At 38.3% G+C, this 14581-nt stretch overlaps 1 protein-coding gene across 1 annotated transcript in view; it reads right to left on the bottom strand.

Annotated features, from left to right (window-relative positions):
* Window positions 1-14581, bottom strand: part of VWA8 (von Willebrand factor A domain containing 8) — a 411604-nt gene that overhangs the window by 57719 nt on the left and 339304 nt on the right. The window contains exon 38 of the mRNA XM_043992994.1: window positions 911-1019. Coding sequence (XP_043848929.1) covers window positions 911-1019 — 109 coding nt within the window. The remainder of the gene's footprint in view (window positions 1-910; window positions 1020-14581) is intronic.

Below are 14581 nucleotides of genomic sequence, written 5' to 3'. Positions count from 1 at the left end.
GAAGATTCCTGGTGAGAAGAATGACAGAAGAGAAAAGCAAAGATGAAAGGACAGAAGGTTTATCAGAATAGAAATGAAGAGCTGAAAGCCCCTACAAAAACAAGGACTTGCTCATCCCTTACCCCCGGGGGCCAAAGTGGGGACCTCTGAAACGAACAACTGTCCATAAAGGTGACCTGATAGCATTGTTGTGGTAAAGTAGCTTGATTTGGGGAAACCTACATCTGTTCCACTCTCTTCTACAACACATTACAGGTGGGTTAAGTCTTGTCAGTTTGACACTAATTTTCAGATTAAAATACATTTCTAAAAATATTTCAGCTTTACAGCTGAAGTTTCACAAATAAACAGAGCAGGCACAATGTCCTTAGGCCTGCCATGTAACACACTGTCCCAAGGTGGAGGCTCCTTTCCTCTTGAGACGTCTAAGGCTAGAAGCACGTTCACTTCAACTGAGGGGAGGGGGAGGATGAATGGTGCTTCCACATTCCTCACAGACCAGCCCACGATAAGATCAGACAGCTGGCATACATTCTGGCTGTATTCCGGAGTCAGAGCAGATGGAGCCACTACAGCTGCCACAGAGGAAAGAGGAAGACGGTCGTGATGGGGAACAATGAACTGGTAAGGCAGCCAAGAGGAAGGAATGGTCCAGAGCCATCTAATTCAAGCCGGGCCATCACTCTTCTCTCACCTGGGCAACAGACAAATTCTCTACAGCTTTCTGGCACTCTGCCAGAATTACAAAGAGCCAGGGGCAAGAGGAATGACAGTATGGCCAGCTTGTATGTTATGAAGCCAGAAAAGGAATTCCAGTCTTTGGGTAGTCATGAGGTTTGAGAGATCATTTGCACATTTCTATTTGTAGAACTTATACATTATGATGCGTCCCCATGTGGTGAATACCAACCTGTTCCACCAGCCCACGTATTGCCGCCTACATGAGGTTCATTGTCTGGGTCCTCTTTTCCATGTTTGGGGGAGCTTACATCTTCATTGCTATCTCTGTTGATTGTTATCTAAAAAAATCAAAGGATTGAGACATTATTAATATTCTTTTGTTCATCATTAGGAGTTGAATGTCAGGAGAAAAATAGTACCCCCTCAATGCCCAAATACTGTATAGAGTTGGAAAGGACCTTAGAGGGATTTTGATTTCTACTCTGCTCCTCAGGCCACAGGACATAATAGATATTTTTAGTATTACTGGTTTTCATATTATTTTAAAATTTTTGTTTAATTTTTTAATTAACAGGAATTTGTTTTTCCCCCCTCCTATTTTGGCTAATTGAAAAGAAAAACAAGAAAAATCAAAACTTATAATGAGTATATATAATAAAGCAAAACATTGTTCATGTCCAAAAATGTATATCTCATTCTGCCTTTTGAATCTATCATCTATCTCTCTGTCAATAGGTGGGAAAGACAGTCATTACATCAATCAGAGTTCTTAAGTCTTTTAAAGTTGTTTGTCTTTGCAATGTTGTTACTATAATAAATGGTTCTCTTAGTTCTTTGCTCGTTTCATTCTGCATCAGTTCATACAAGTTTTCCAAAGTTTCTCTGAAACCATCCCTTTTATAATTTCTTATGGAGCAATAACATTTTATTACATTCATATACATAATTTGTTCAGCAACTTCCCTGTGGATGGGTACCCTCTTAGTTTTTAGTTCTTTGCCGCAACAAAAAAGAACTGCTTTGTTTTTGTATATGTGGTTTCTTTTCTACTTTCTTTGATCTCTTTAAAGTATAGGCCTACTAGTACTATCATTGGTTCCAAAGGTATGCAGAATTAGTGCATACCTTTAGGGCATAGTTCCAGATTGCTTTTCAGAATGGCTCACAGCTCTTCCAAGAGTGCAACAAAGTGCCTGTTTATCTGAAGTCCTTCTAACATATATTATTCTCCTTTGTGGTAAAAATTATTAGAATTTTAGCTGACTCATTTGGAAGGGGCCACACCTGGCCCACCCTGAAGTTATGCATGCAAAAAAAAAAAGAAAAGAAGTTACACATGCTACTGAGGTCAGAAGGAGAACTCTCCATATCTCCATAGGCAGTTTTTGGAAGGACCTCCCCTTTTGGGGGGAGGGAGATTGAAAGCTCACTGAGGGGAGGTGAAGTGAAGAGTCCCTTCAAGAACCCCCCCCCCCTTCCCCTGCCCCATGATGAGAGAAAGGTTTTGGTGAATGAACAAAATAAAGCCTGCATTCCTTTGAATTAGCTTAATTGCAAAGGATCTGGGGATTGCATAGACTTAGTTTAGAGTTAAGAGAATTTATCTGTACTTCCTTTTCCCTACTTCCTTATCTTTGATTTTTATTAATTTCACCTTTGTTGTTTAATTAATTCTCAAGTAATAAAATCTGATCCTTTCGTGGAAAAAAAAAAGCTATAAGGCTACTTTCTTATTGGCCTGGGAGAAATATCTAAAAGGGCAGTTCAGAGGGGAGGGAACTTTGAACCTAAAGGTCCCTCATTATTTCCGGGACCCCAATATTTCGGCGAGTCACCCAATTAACGCCCTATATATTAAATTTCGGCCCCTACACCTTTTTTTGTCATCATTACCAATCTAATGAGTGTCATATAGAACCTCCTCAGAATTGTTTTAATTTGCATTTCTTTATTAATGATTTAGAACACTTTTTAATATAGGTATTTATAGTTTAGATTTTTTTTCCCTGGAGAAAAGCCTTTGACCATTTATCAGTTGGGGAATCAACTTTCATATTCCATTTAATTTGGAAGAACATCAACGAATCAAATGATGGAAACACAACTGAAAGGATTTGCACGGACTCTATAATTGGTATGCTCTCAACTAAGATAACTGCAAGGAATAAGAAACAACATAAAAAGAGTACACGAACTCATATGGAATCAGGCACTTTTCATACAATTTAAAAGTAGTTTCAACCAAATGTTCTTGTTCCTTCTTCTGCCTCCCTCTTTACAGTTTCCTCTTTTTCCACTTCCATAATATGGCTGTTCGGCAATGGTGTCTCTCTGAGCCTCTTCTCTTTATACTCTACAGATACTACCTGGGCAATTTCATTCACTCTCCCAACTCTAATTACCACCTTCTATGCAAACAACTCCCAAATCTATATCTCTCATTCTGACATCTTGCATATCTTTCAGACCCACATTTCCAACTGTGTATAAGATGCCATGCCAACATCAGAAACTTAACATATCCAAAATGGAACTTGTCATTTTCCTCCTAAAGTTATTCCTACTTTTTACTAGACTCTCTCCATCTATTGTAGCACTGTTGGCCAATCTGCTCATAACCTTGAGATCATCTTAGGTTTTTCCCCTTTCCCTTCTTTTCAAATCCATATCTGTCATCAAGCTTTACAGAGATTACCTCCATAATATCTCTCACATTTATCTCCTTTTACTCCCAATACCAACATTCCATTGTAAGCCCCCTTTGATACTTGCTTATACAATTGTCTAAATGTTTTACAAGACATCCCAACCTTAGGAAGATTTGAGTTAAAAGTCAGTCACTTTCTAGCTGTGTGATCCTGGGGAAGTAATTTAACCTCTGATGTCTTAGTTTCCTCAACTGTAAAATGAAGATGATAATATAGCACCTACCTCCCAGGGTTGTTGTGAGGATGAAATGATAAAAGTTTTATAAAGTGCTTTGCAAACCTTAAAGTGCTCTATAATTGCTATTATTTTTACTTATACACTCATTTGTCATGTTTGGTACAGGGATGAAAAATGTGCACAAAGGGAGAAAATTTGAAGCCTTTGAAATAAATTGGGTTCTTGTGGCGGGATTTATAACCTCCTCCTTCTATGTTCAAATAAATACACTTTATAATTTATGATAATGTAAACAGATTGTATATAATTTATTGAGCTCTCTTGCCAACAACTTCTGTGGCACTGGAAAGTTTTTGCCAGAATTTATATAATTATTCATGATTGTGTTACTCTTCAGTGGCCTGGACTTAACCATAGATAAGATTTCTACATAAATACTCTGCTTTTGAAAACTGTCATAGGAAGGGTGAAAATTAATCCCTTCCACCTTTTAAAGACTGTCATAGATCTGTCTACCAGGTTTTTTTTGTTTTGTTTTTTATTAATTTTTGCGGGGCAATGGGGGTTAAGTGACTTGCCCAGGGTCACACAACTAGTAAGTGTCAAGTGTCTGAGGCCGGATTTGAACTCAGGTCTTCCTGAATCCGGGACCAGTGCTCTATCCACTGCACCACCTACCTGCCCCATCTACCAGTGTTTTTGATGATTAAAATACATCTCTTGTGGCACATCTGGCAACATTTCCGTAACAAACAAACACTCAAAATATTCATTCCCAAATGCCTGTAGCTCCTTTCATGTCTATCAGGTAAATAAACATCTTATTTATCCACTGTACCAGACTAACAAAAGAGATCGCTTTGAGAATTCTGGTCTGTTCACAAGCCACTGCTTCATCTTTAGGCATTGTTTAGAGGTTTGTTGTATCCTGTATTTATTTGTTCCCCCTCAAACTCAGCACCCCTCCCACCCTGAGTCCAGAAAAAAAAAATATGGGGGTAGTTTGATGTTGGAATATAATTCTGGTCTGTTTATTGTGGAAAAAAATAATGAATAAAGTTTGTCTATGAAGCAATGGGACTATTTTTTAAAAACATCCAAATTATTACCATTCTTCAAATAAACCACATTTTGGAGATTATACACATCCTGGTGAATTTATCATTGCTTAAAATATTTTTGGAAAATCTCTTTTTAAAATACCACTAGGATCAACTGCACATTCTTCAGTGGTAGCAAAATGATGGGCAAAATGGACCTCTTTTCCTAACTTCAAGGGCACCACCATCTATTCAGTCGCCCAGATTTACAACCTTAGAGTCCCCCTCGACGTCTCACTGCATGTCACTCCACATGTCCAATCAATCGTCAGCTCTCATTGATTCTCCCTCCATAGCTTCTCTTGCATCTCTTCTTTTATCTCCTTCATATGACCATCATGCTCACTCAGACTCTCACCATCCCCTCTGCTTCACTGTTGCTGCCTCTAATACCTCTTCCACACAGGTACCAAATTGAGCTTCTGAAAGTATTGCTATGACCATGTTACTTGTCCTGCTTATGAAGCTCCTTTGGCTCCCTATTACTTTTTTTTTTTAGTGAGGTAGTTGGGGTTAAGTGACTTGCCCAGGGTCACACAGCTAGTGAGTGTTAAATGTCTGAGGCCAGATTTGAACTCAGGTACTCCTGACTCCAGGGCTGGTGCTCTATCCACTGTGCCATCTAGCTGCCCCTCCCTATTACTTCTAAGAACAAATTTTAAAAGTGTTAGGCATTGAAAGCCATTTACAATGGCTCCAGTCTACCTTTTCACATTTATTATACCTCCTCATGTACTCTATGATCTAAACAAACTGGCCTCCCTCTTGTTTCTTATACATGGCATTTCATCTCCCTTCACGAGGCATTTTCACAAGCTCTCCCTCAGGCATGAGATGTAACCCCTCTTGACCTTTGCCTTTTTGAAAGCTCATTTCAAGTATTGGGACTTTCCTAATCCCTACAGTGGTCAGTGCCTGCCTTCCCTTAAAATTACCTTGTATTAACTTCATATATATTTTCTATTTACTTGTCGATGTAAATGGTGTTTCCCATGACAGAATGTAACCCCTTGGATGGCAGAAAGTTTCACTCCTGTCTGGAAACAGTATGTGCTTAAAAATGGTTGTTGATCGATATGTTCATCTTTTGAGGGCAGATTTCATTTATTTATTTATTTATTTTTGGCCAGGGCAATGAGGGCTAAGTGACTTGCCCAGGGTCACACAGCTAGTAAGTATCAAGTGTTTGAGGCCACATTTGAACTCAGGTCCTCCTGAATCCAGGGCTGGTGCTTTACCCACTGTGCCACCTGGCTGCCCCCGATAGATTTGATATTTAGGAAATAGCCAAAAACTTTTTGGCATCAAGTATGAGAATTAAGGTAGTTTAATTAAAGTAGTGATTAATAGCAGTAATGCGCTATTTTGCCAGATTTAGGATTTCCAGAACAGAAATATAGCCCTTCATTCCTTTTAAACTATGGGGTTTACTGATAGCATAAAATGATGGTACACATCAATGAAAAAAAAGATACAGAGACATATTCTCTACTTCCTTGCTACCTTGATTTTCAATCACATTCTGGCCTTGTGAAATGAAACTCTATATACAGAATGGCAACTCAGAAATTTGCCCTGTCCAGGACTAAAGACTGATTTGAAATGGCTCAAAGTCATTAGGATCAACACAGTGTCATATTTAGGTAACTAAATACAAAAAGGCTGGCACCTTTAAAAATGCAGCCATCTATAACAAGCAGACCCAAGCTACCTTTGAATATATTAATCATGTATTCAGAGGTTAGTAGAATTCCTTTGAAATGAAGGAATAAACTTATGGGATATTTTTTTTCCCTACATATCCCTCCCCATTCCTTCCTCCCAAGGGGAAGAGGTCTAGCCTAATCAGCCTACAGCAATTATTATTATTATTATTTTTGTGGGGCAATGGGGATTAAGTGACTTGCCCAGGGTCACACAGCTAGTAAGTGTCAAGTGTCTGAGGCCGGATTCCTGAATCCAGGGATGGTGCTTTATTCACTGCGCCACCTAGCTGCCCCCTCTACAGCAATAATTGAGACTGATTTTTCTCTCTGTGTGACTTCCTGACTTCCTGACTTCCTGACCTCCTTCCTTCCTTCCTTCCTTCCTTCCTTCCTTCCTTCCTTCCTTCCTTCCTTCCTTCCTTCCTTCCTTCCTTCCTTCCTTCCTTCCTTCCTTCCCTCCCTCCTGTTTGCCTTCCTCTCTCTTCCTTCTTTTCTTTTCAAAATTAGCTCCAAAAGGATTCCAAAAATATTTTGAGCAACAACTTATTTGAAGAACAATACTCATTTAGATGTATAAGCCTGGGTATGCTTGTGTTTTTAAAAAAGGAGACTATACTTTATAGTCACACTTGAAAAAAATACTTTCTCTAACAAGAATTAGTTATTTTCACTGGACATAGTTCACTAAACTGAGTTATTTTGCCTTAAATAGAAGCTTGTTAAGTATGACTACTAAAAATGATAATATAGGTTTGAAGATAAATGTTTGTTGTTTATAAAAATAATAAACAGTCCTATCAAATCTTAAAGCAGACCCTCTATGTTGTTCCCAGGTTATGCTACTGAAATTGCCTGGTCACCTGTGCCTGCTCATTTGGGACTCAGGGAACAAACTGTATATGAAATTTCTGGATAGAATGAAAATGACAAGTCCTTGGCTATCTGCACTCCATGCCAGGTTATCTGTCTGAGAAATGGCCCCACTGGCACTATCACAAACATGGAAGCCAAACATCAATTCCTGATCCGGAGACTAAAACTATCTTAAATTTAGCAAGAGTTTGACAAAAGTACACAAAAATTAATTCCAGGGATATTTTCATTTAATGCAAAATATTCCTCAGGCTCCCTCCCCACAATTTCCCCAAACATCAACACCAACACACCAGAAAACAAAGACTTTAGGGTGTTTTTTTCCCTTTGTGGCATTTTATGAATTCAATTATCCTCCCGCGTGGAAGTATAATGCATTCTTCTAAATTGTTGGGAAGGAATATATTTGCCAAAGGGCTTTCATACCCACTTTAGCACATATCTTGCATAAGTTGACAATGATTCATAAAAGGTGCAAAGAAGGTTAGCATATATTAACCCAAGACTGATAACCAATACCAGGAAAGTGTTTTAAATAATTCGCATAAGCATGTTAGTTAGAGGTGACAGAAATGTGCTGTACAATGCTACAGATTATTCAGAAAACTGAGAAGTTTCTTTGAGTTGCCATATAAATCTGGGGAGAAGCACTTGGAACTCATTTCCTGAGAGTGGTTGGTCCCATCTGGAGAGAGACTAAGAAAGCCATTCCAAGTACTGAAGTGTAAAACTGCTATACTCACTTAAAGGGATCAAAGAATTTCTCCAAACCATGGACAATCTTGGGTTCAAAAAAACTTTTAGACTCCCATGGTGTCACATGCCAAAGCACTCAATGTGCTTCCCAGAGAAGCCCACATTCACTTCCTTTTAGGTGAAGTGTGGTGTATACTGAACATTTGTTGCTTGCTTTCCTATGAATTCAAATGGAAAAAATATGGATCTTGTAAATTACAGCTCATGAAAATTTCCCCTTATAATGAGACAGGGTAGAAAAACAGAAGGCAACAAAGGGAGCTGATGACTCACTGAATCCCTGAAATTCCAGCCAATGGCTCAACTAACTGCAGGCTTCACCTCAATCAAACTCGGGATTCATGAAGATGATGTGCAAGATTCTGGATGTAATCCTGATAGCTGAGCCAGATCATGGAGGTATCAACAACACAAATGTACCACTATTCATCCAGCTGTATTCAGCTGGATGCTTGGGGCAGCAAGACTTGAGACAGCTGGGTACTGGGAGCCACTGCCTTTCTGGAGAATACTGCTTCCATTAAGGAAAAAAAATGTTTTGACTTTTTTCACTCAGAAATTGCCAATAATAACTACCCACATGTATATAATACTTTAAGGTTTGCAAAGAGTTTTCCTCATGGTGACAACTCTATGAGGCAAGCCGTCCAAGTATGATTATGCTCTTTTTACAGATGAAGAGACCTGGGAGCTGAGAGGTTGCATGATTTGCCTGGGATAACATAGCTAGAAAGTGTGGGAGGTAAGATTTGAATCCAGAGTTCCTACCTACAAGTCTAGATCTCTATCAACTATGCTAAGCTGCTAAAGCAAGATCAACATGGGAATTCTACTTGTTCATATCAACTAATTGTGATTACTTTCCTGAGTGTCAAACAATTGTGTTCTGAACATTTCTTGTTCAGGAAGACTTTAGCTTTTATAAAAATACTACTACTACTACTACTACTACTACTACTACTACTACTACTACTACTACTACTGTAAGGCCATCTGTGCAGTTTGTCTGGCCACAGATCTACATTCATATTTGGCAGTCTATTTTGGCTTGGGCACATGGCTTCATGAATTTTCAACACTGCATTTCATCTATTTATCCATATACATTGCCAGAAGACATTGAAGATGAATGAGATCCTAAGAAAATAGGATGGAGGGAAATATACAATTAGTAATCATAATTGTAAATGTGAATGGGATAGGCTCACCCATAAAACAGAAGTGGATGGCAGAATGGATTAGAAACCAGAATCCAACAATATGCTGCTAACAAGAGACATATGTGAAATAGAAAGACATGCATAGAGTTAAAACAAAGGACTGGAGTAGAATCTAATATATTTTAGCTGAAGTAAAAAAGGCAGAGGTAGTAATCATGATCTCAGACAAAGCAAAAGCAAAATAAGACCTAATTAAAAGAGAGAATCAGGGAAACTACATTGTGCTAAAAGGTACCATGAGCAATGAAATAATATTAAAATTTTTTACAGTAAGATTTTCTGATAAGGGCCTCATTTTTCAAATACAGACTGAGTATAGAACTGAGTCAAATTTATAAGAATATAAATAGGCAATATTCAAAAGAAAAAATCAAAGTTATAGTCAATGACAAAATGTTCTATAATCATTTTTGATTGGAAAAATGCAAATTAAAATCACTGAGGTACCACCTCACACCTATCAGAAATGACAAATGCTTGAGGGGATGTGGGAAAATAGGTACACTAATGAACTGTTGGGGGAGTAGTAGTGAACTGGTGCAATCATTCTGGAGGGCAATTTGGAACTATGCCCAAAATGCAATAAAGCTGTGCATACCCTTTGACCCAGGATTACCACTACTAGATCCGAGCCCCAAATGGATAAAAGGAAAAGGACCTCTATGTACAAAAAATTATAGCAGTTCTTTTTACTGTGGCAAAGAATTGGAAATTGAGGGGATACCCATCAGTTGGGGGAACGTCTATAACACATAATTGTGACGATATATTATTGTGCAGTAAGAAATGATGAGGGGGGTGATTTCAGAAAAACTATGGCAAGAACTATATGAACTGATGCAAAGTGAAGTCAGAAGAACTGAGAGAACACTGTACACAGTAGCAGCAATGTTATAAGGATGATCAACTGTGAAAGACTTGGTTCTTCTGATCAATACAATGATCCAAGACAATTTCAAAGGACTCATGATGAAAAAATGCTATCCGTCATCAGAAAGAGAACTAATGAATTCTGAATGTAAATGGAAGTATAATTTTATCAGTTTATTTTTCTTGCTTTTAAAAATATGGCTAGCATGGAAATGTTTTGCATAATTTCATATATATATATATATATAATTGATATCAGATTGTTTGCCTTCTTAGTGGGTGTGTGAAGGGGTAGGAGGGAGGGTAAGAATTTGGAACTAAAAATGTAAAAGGAAAAGAATGCTAAAAATAAATAAATAATAAATTAAAATGATTTAAAAAAAGATGAAGAGATCCTGAAAATAAATAACCTGTAAATGTCACTATATGAAAAAAGAAGTAAGTATCTGCCACTATTATGATAATTAGAACTTAAGATACATCCCTTCCCCAGTTTTCAGAGATCCTCAATCATTATGGGAAGATAAAAATTGTTATATCTGAAAAAATGACCTAAAAGGGATACGGAGAGGCATGTCTCGTTCCTTATGAAGTGGAACCATGGGTTGAACACTGGCTGAAAATTTCTCCTATAGGTACAGTGACACCTGAATGAAAAGATCCCTGGGAATGCACCTTTATTGCTTTTAGTTGTTAAATTCAATTCTGGGCAGCTAGGTAGCATTGTGGATAGAGCACTGGCCCTGAAGTTTGGAGGACCTGAGTTCAAATCTCACCTCAGACATACATACATATATATACATATATATACATATATATATATATATATACACACACACACACACACACACACTAGATGGCTCTGAAGAGAGAATGAGGTTTGTGACCTTTCACAGGCCTCCCTCACTTAAATCCAATTTAGTGCAAGTCATGACATGACCCCAATGTCATGGTCCTCTTCGAGAACAAAGGACCACCACCACCACCTACAACAATAAATTCAATTCCTTTTTCTCAGTTGGCGCCTTGCTTAATCATTCCGTCTGTTAAGGGCTAAAATTCTAGCTAGTCTGTCTAAAATATCTAATGAGTGGTCGCCAATAAATTATAAGCTTTAGCAAGAGTTAGGCTTTTAAGCATTTATTAAGGAAAATAAGAATTTGATAAAGAGAGAGAGAAAGGCCTAGATTCCTATCTATTAAAGGGAGAGCACATTTCTAGCTCTGCTCTCCACCAGAGTCCAAAGGAAAGAGCCTGAGACCGAGCGCCAGTCTCTTCCTTCCTCCTCCCACTCGCCCGCGTCACTTCCTCACACCAAAGAAAAGACTCCTGGTCTTGCCCTCAAAGACCTTCGCTTCATGGGCGGAACTCTTCTACAGTAAGTCTCCAGCAGGTGGCGTCATTCCAATCGTTACATGTCAGTCAAAAAGTAGAAGCTTAATAAATTCTTGATGATTGGTTGATTGATTGGTTATGCCCTCTCTACCTGAATGTTTACTATGCAAACGTATATGATACAGTCTTCTCTAGATTTCCAGCTGCCTGCTGGATGTTTATTTCCATCTGAATGGTACCTCAGATACCAATCAGGATATCAATAGTACCTCAAACTCAATATTATATGAACTTACTTCATCATCATTTTAACCCAAAAACCTGACCCTGTTTTTCTTGTTTTGTTTTTGTTTGTTTTTTGGGGGGACAGGGCAATGAGGGTTAAGTGACTTGCTCAGGGTCACACAGCTAGCATCAAGTATCTGAGGCCAGATTTGAACTCAAGTTCTCCTGAATCTAGGGCCAGTGCTTTATCCACTGTGCCACCTAGCTGCCCCCTGCCCATTTTTCTTGAAACCTTAGTCATGTTCCTTCTTCTTCATCTCACAATGCAATAATGCAGGTACTAAGTCTTCCTCAAACATGCTCTAATTAATGGATACTCAGAATTAGCATATATTACCTCAAGATGGACACCAGAATTTATACTTTCAAAGTGTTAGACTTAACTTCTCTCCCTCTTTCTGTCTTTCCCTCCCTCTCCCCAAGACTCCCAGATTTAAACATTAGATTTTATGACATATTTGTTGTGGTTTTCATTAGCATTTGGCTTGATTTTTGTTAAGGCACTCCTTTCTCCCAAATCTAGAATATATCATGATGATTCCTATATCATTTCATGTTCTGATACTGTTTCTGAAAAAGAAATTAATCTGGACTATTTTTTTTTGCTTTTATTGCTTAGTCATATTTGTTATGGGTAAGGTTAAAATGAGGGGTTATGGAGATGTGACAATGAATAAAAAATGTATATATTAAAATAATTCATGGGATGATACTATCCCCTTTAATACTATATTATCAAAACATTAAAATATATACCCTGGTTGATAAAATTAGGGGATAAAGGATTTTGACAAGCCATACTTCTCATGTCATAGTATTCAAATTAGTCACCATGGGGTCCTATATATATATAATTTATATATGATATTCTACATATATTTATACATACCATACACATACATACATACATGTGTATATATGTATGAGAAAATTCATACTGACTTGATCAGTATGTTGGAAAATCTATACATTCCATTATATTATCTGACTGAGACCTTCCCAAGCTCTTCTCTGCTCTGATTTCCTGACTTTATAAGGCAGATAACAACCCTTCATTAGCTCAAATCTACCTCCTCGAATGACCAAACCCAAGTGCTTTACTCAAAAAGGAATAATGAAAATTGAGAGGCAGCCAGATGGCATAATGAATGCTAGACTATGAGTCCTGGACTAAGATTCTGAAGACTGAGTTCTAATCCTGCCTGAGATACTGAGCTGTGTGCACTTGGATGAATTCACTTGAAATGTAAAATGAAAGGGCTGGACTTGATGGACCCTAAATTCTCTTCTAACTTTGAATTTAGGAGCATCACTTGGAGTGTTGTGGGGTGGTATTGAAGGCAATGTTCACATCACTGAGATCAGAAATCCTTGGGAATATTGAGCATTTTAGCTCTTGGCTCTTCAATTCCTGTGATCTCTGCCTTTGTCCCCTGGTTCTATTCTCCTCCTCCCACAAGGTTATTACTACAGCCTCATTTGAGCTCCTGCTCCTGGGTTTTGGCCTTAATCCCTGATCTCTTACCATAGCCTTGATGCTAGCTCACAGGCCTTCTAATGGCTTGCCACCCTGGGTTATGTCCTGCTGATCTATGGTGAAGCCAACAGTATCTTTTGAATGATTGTGAGGAACTGAACAGCTTATTGACAGTACCTTTTCATTTTATTCAGAGTGTTCATATTTCACGATGTCTTTTCAGACACACTCTGTTTCAACCACACAGGACTCTCAGCTGTTTGCTGATCTCCTGCTGCACTCTCTGTAGCTCCATGCACTTGGGCAGGCTACCCCGACCCTCATCCATCCTCCACTCTTCCCTCCTGCCTCCCCCCACACCTGATTCCACCATATGAAATCTCTTTGTTCCTTCCCAAGCCCACCACAAGTGCCACCTTTTATGGTTCTACAGTTCTAAGTGTTCTCTTTCCAAATTTTCAGCCTTTTGGATTTCTCTTTGATCACGATTAGAGTTTAGCTCTTATCATACTTGTCTGTATATAGCCTATTCCATGCCTTCTCCCCCCCACGTCATCCCCCTCCCCTTGAAGATACACTCTTTGAGAACAGGCTTGGTGTGACTTCTCATTGATGTATACCCAGTCTTCAGCCCAATGCCCTACACACAGTAAATGCTTAATAAACCTGCTGGAATGGAATTATACATTTTACATTTTCTACTCAACAGAAAAACTGAAGAACAATTTTGGGAACATCTGGTTTTAGGACTTTAGGAACATGGAATATGATAAACTGGAATCAAGAGAATGTTAAAAATTATATAATCACAAACAAGTGTTCAAGGAAAGCCAAACATTGTTATCATCGTGTGTGGGTATGTGTCAAAAGCACTTGTTAAAATACGCAAGTAACTGGAAGGATAACAGCTCCTCAGCCTGGAAATGTGTACACTCTGCTGCCTTCACATGTTATGCTAGCACATTCAGCATTCCAAATATTCAAACAATAACAAATGTTAATTAAATACAGAGACAGCAGGGTTAGATCCCATACATTCTATCCAGTTTGTTTTAGAGTCTTTGTTTTCCCTCAAAGGTTAACATTGAACGGTCCAGGAAATTAAAAGGCAATAATCCTATTTCTTTATTCATAGGTATCCTGACAGAGATGCAAGCTGTGCAAAGACAAGTTCATCCACTGTAGCTGTAACGCACCCTTGTTGGTTCTGAGAGGCAATGGATGATGGTACCACTGTTAAGGTTGTGTATATACACCCCTGAGCTGTTATCATTATTGAAGATAAGAGACCTTCTTCATAAGCATCTCACTTTTCTAGCAAGTTAAACTGAATATTGTTTTAGCTGTTTTCTTCAAAACATGCGATGATCTATTTGGTGATTCTTAAAATTA

The sequence above is a fragment of the Dromiciops gliroides genome, chromosome 3 (genome assembly GCF_019393635.1).
Source record: "Dromiciops gliroides isolate mDroGli1 chromosome 3, mDroGli1.pri, whole genome shotgun sequence".
Lineage (NCBI taxonomy): Eukaryota > Metazoa > Chordata > Mammalia > Microbiotheria > Microbiotheriidae > Dromiciops > Dromiciops gliroides.
The sequence above is the reverse complement of the archived record's forward strand: the minus strand, read 5'-3'. Positions and strand labels throughout refer to the sequence as shown.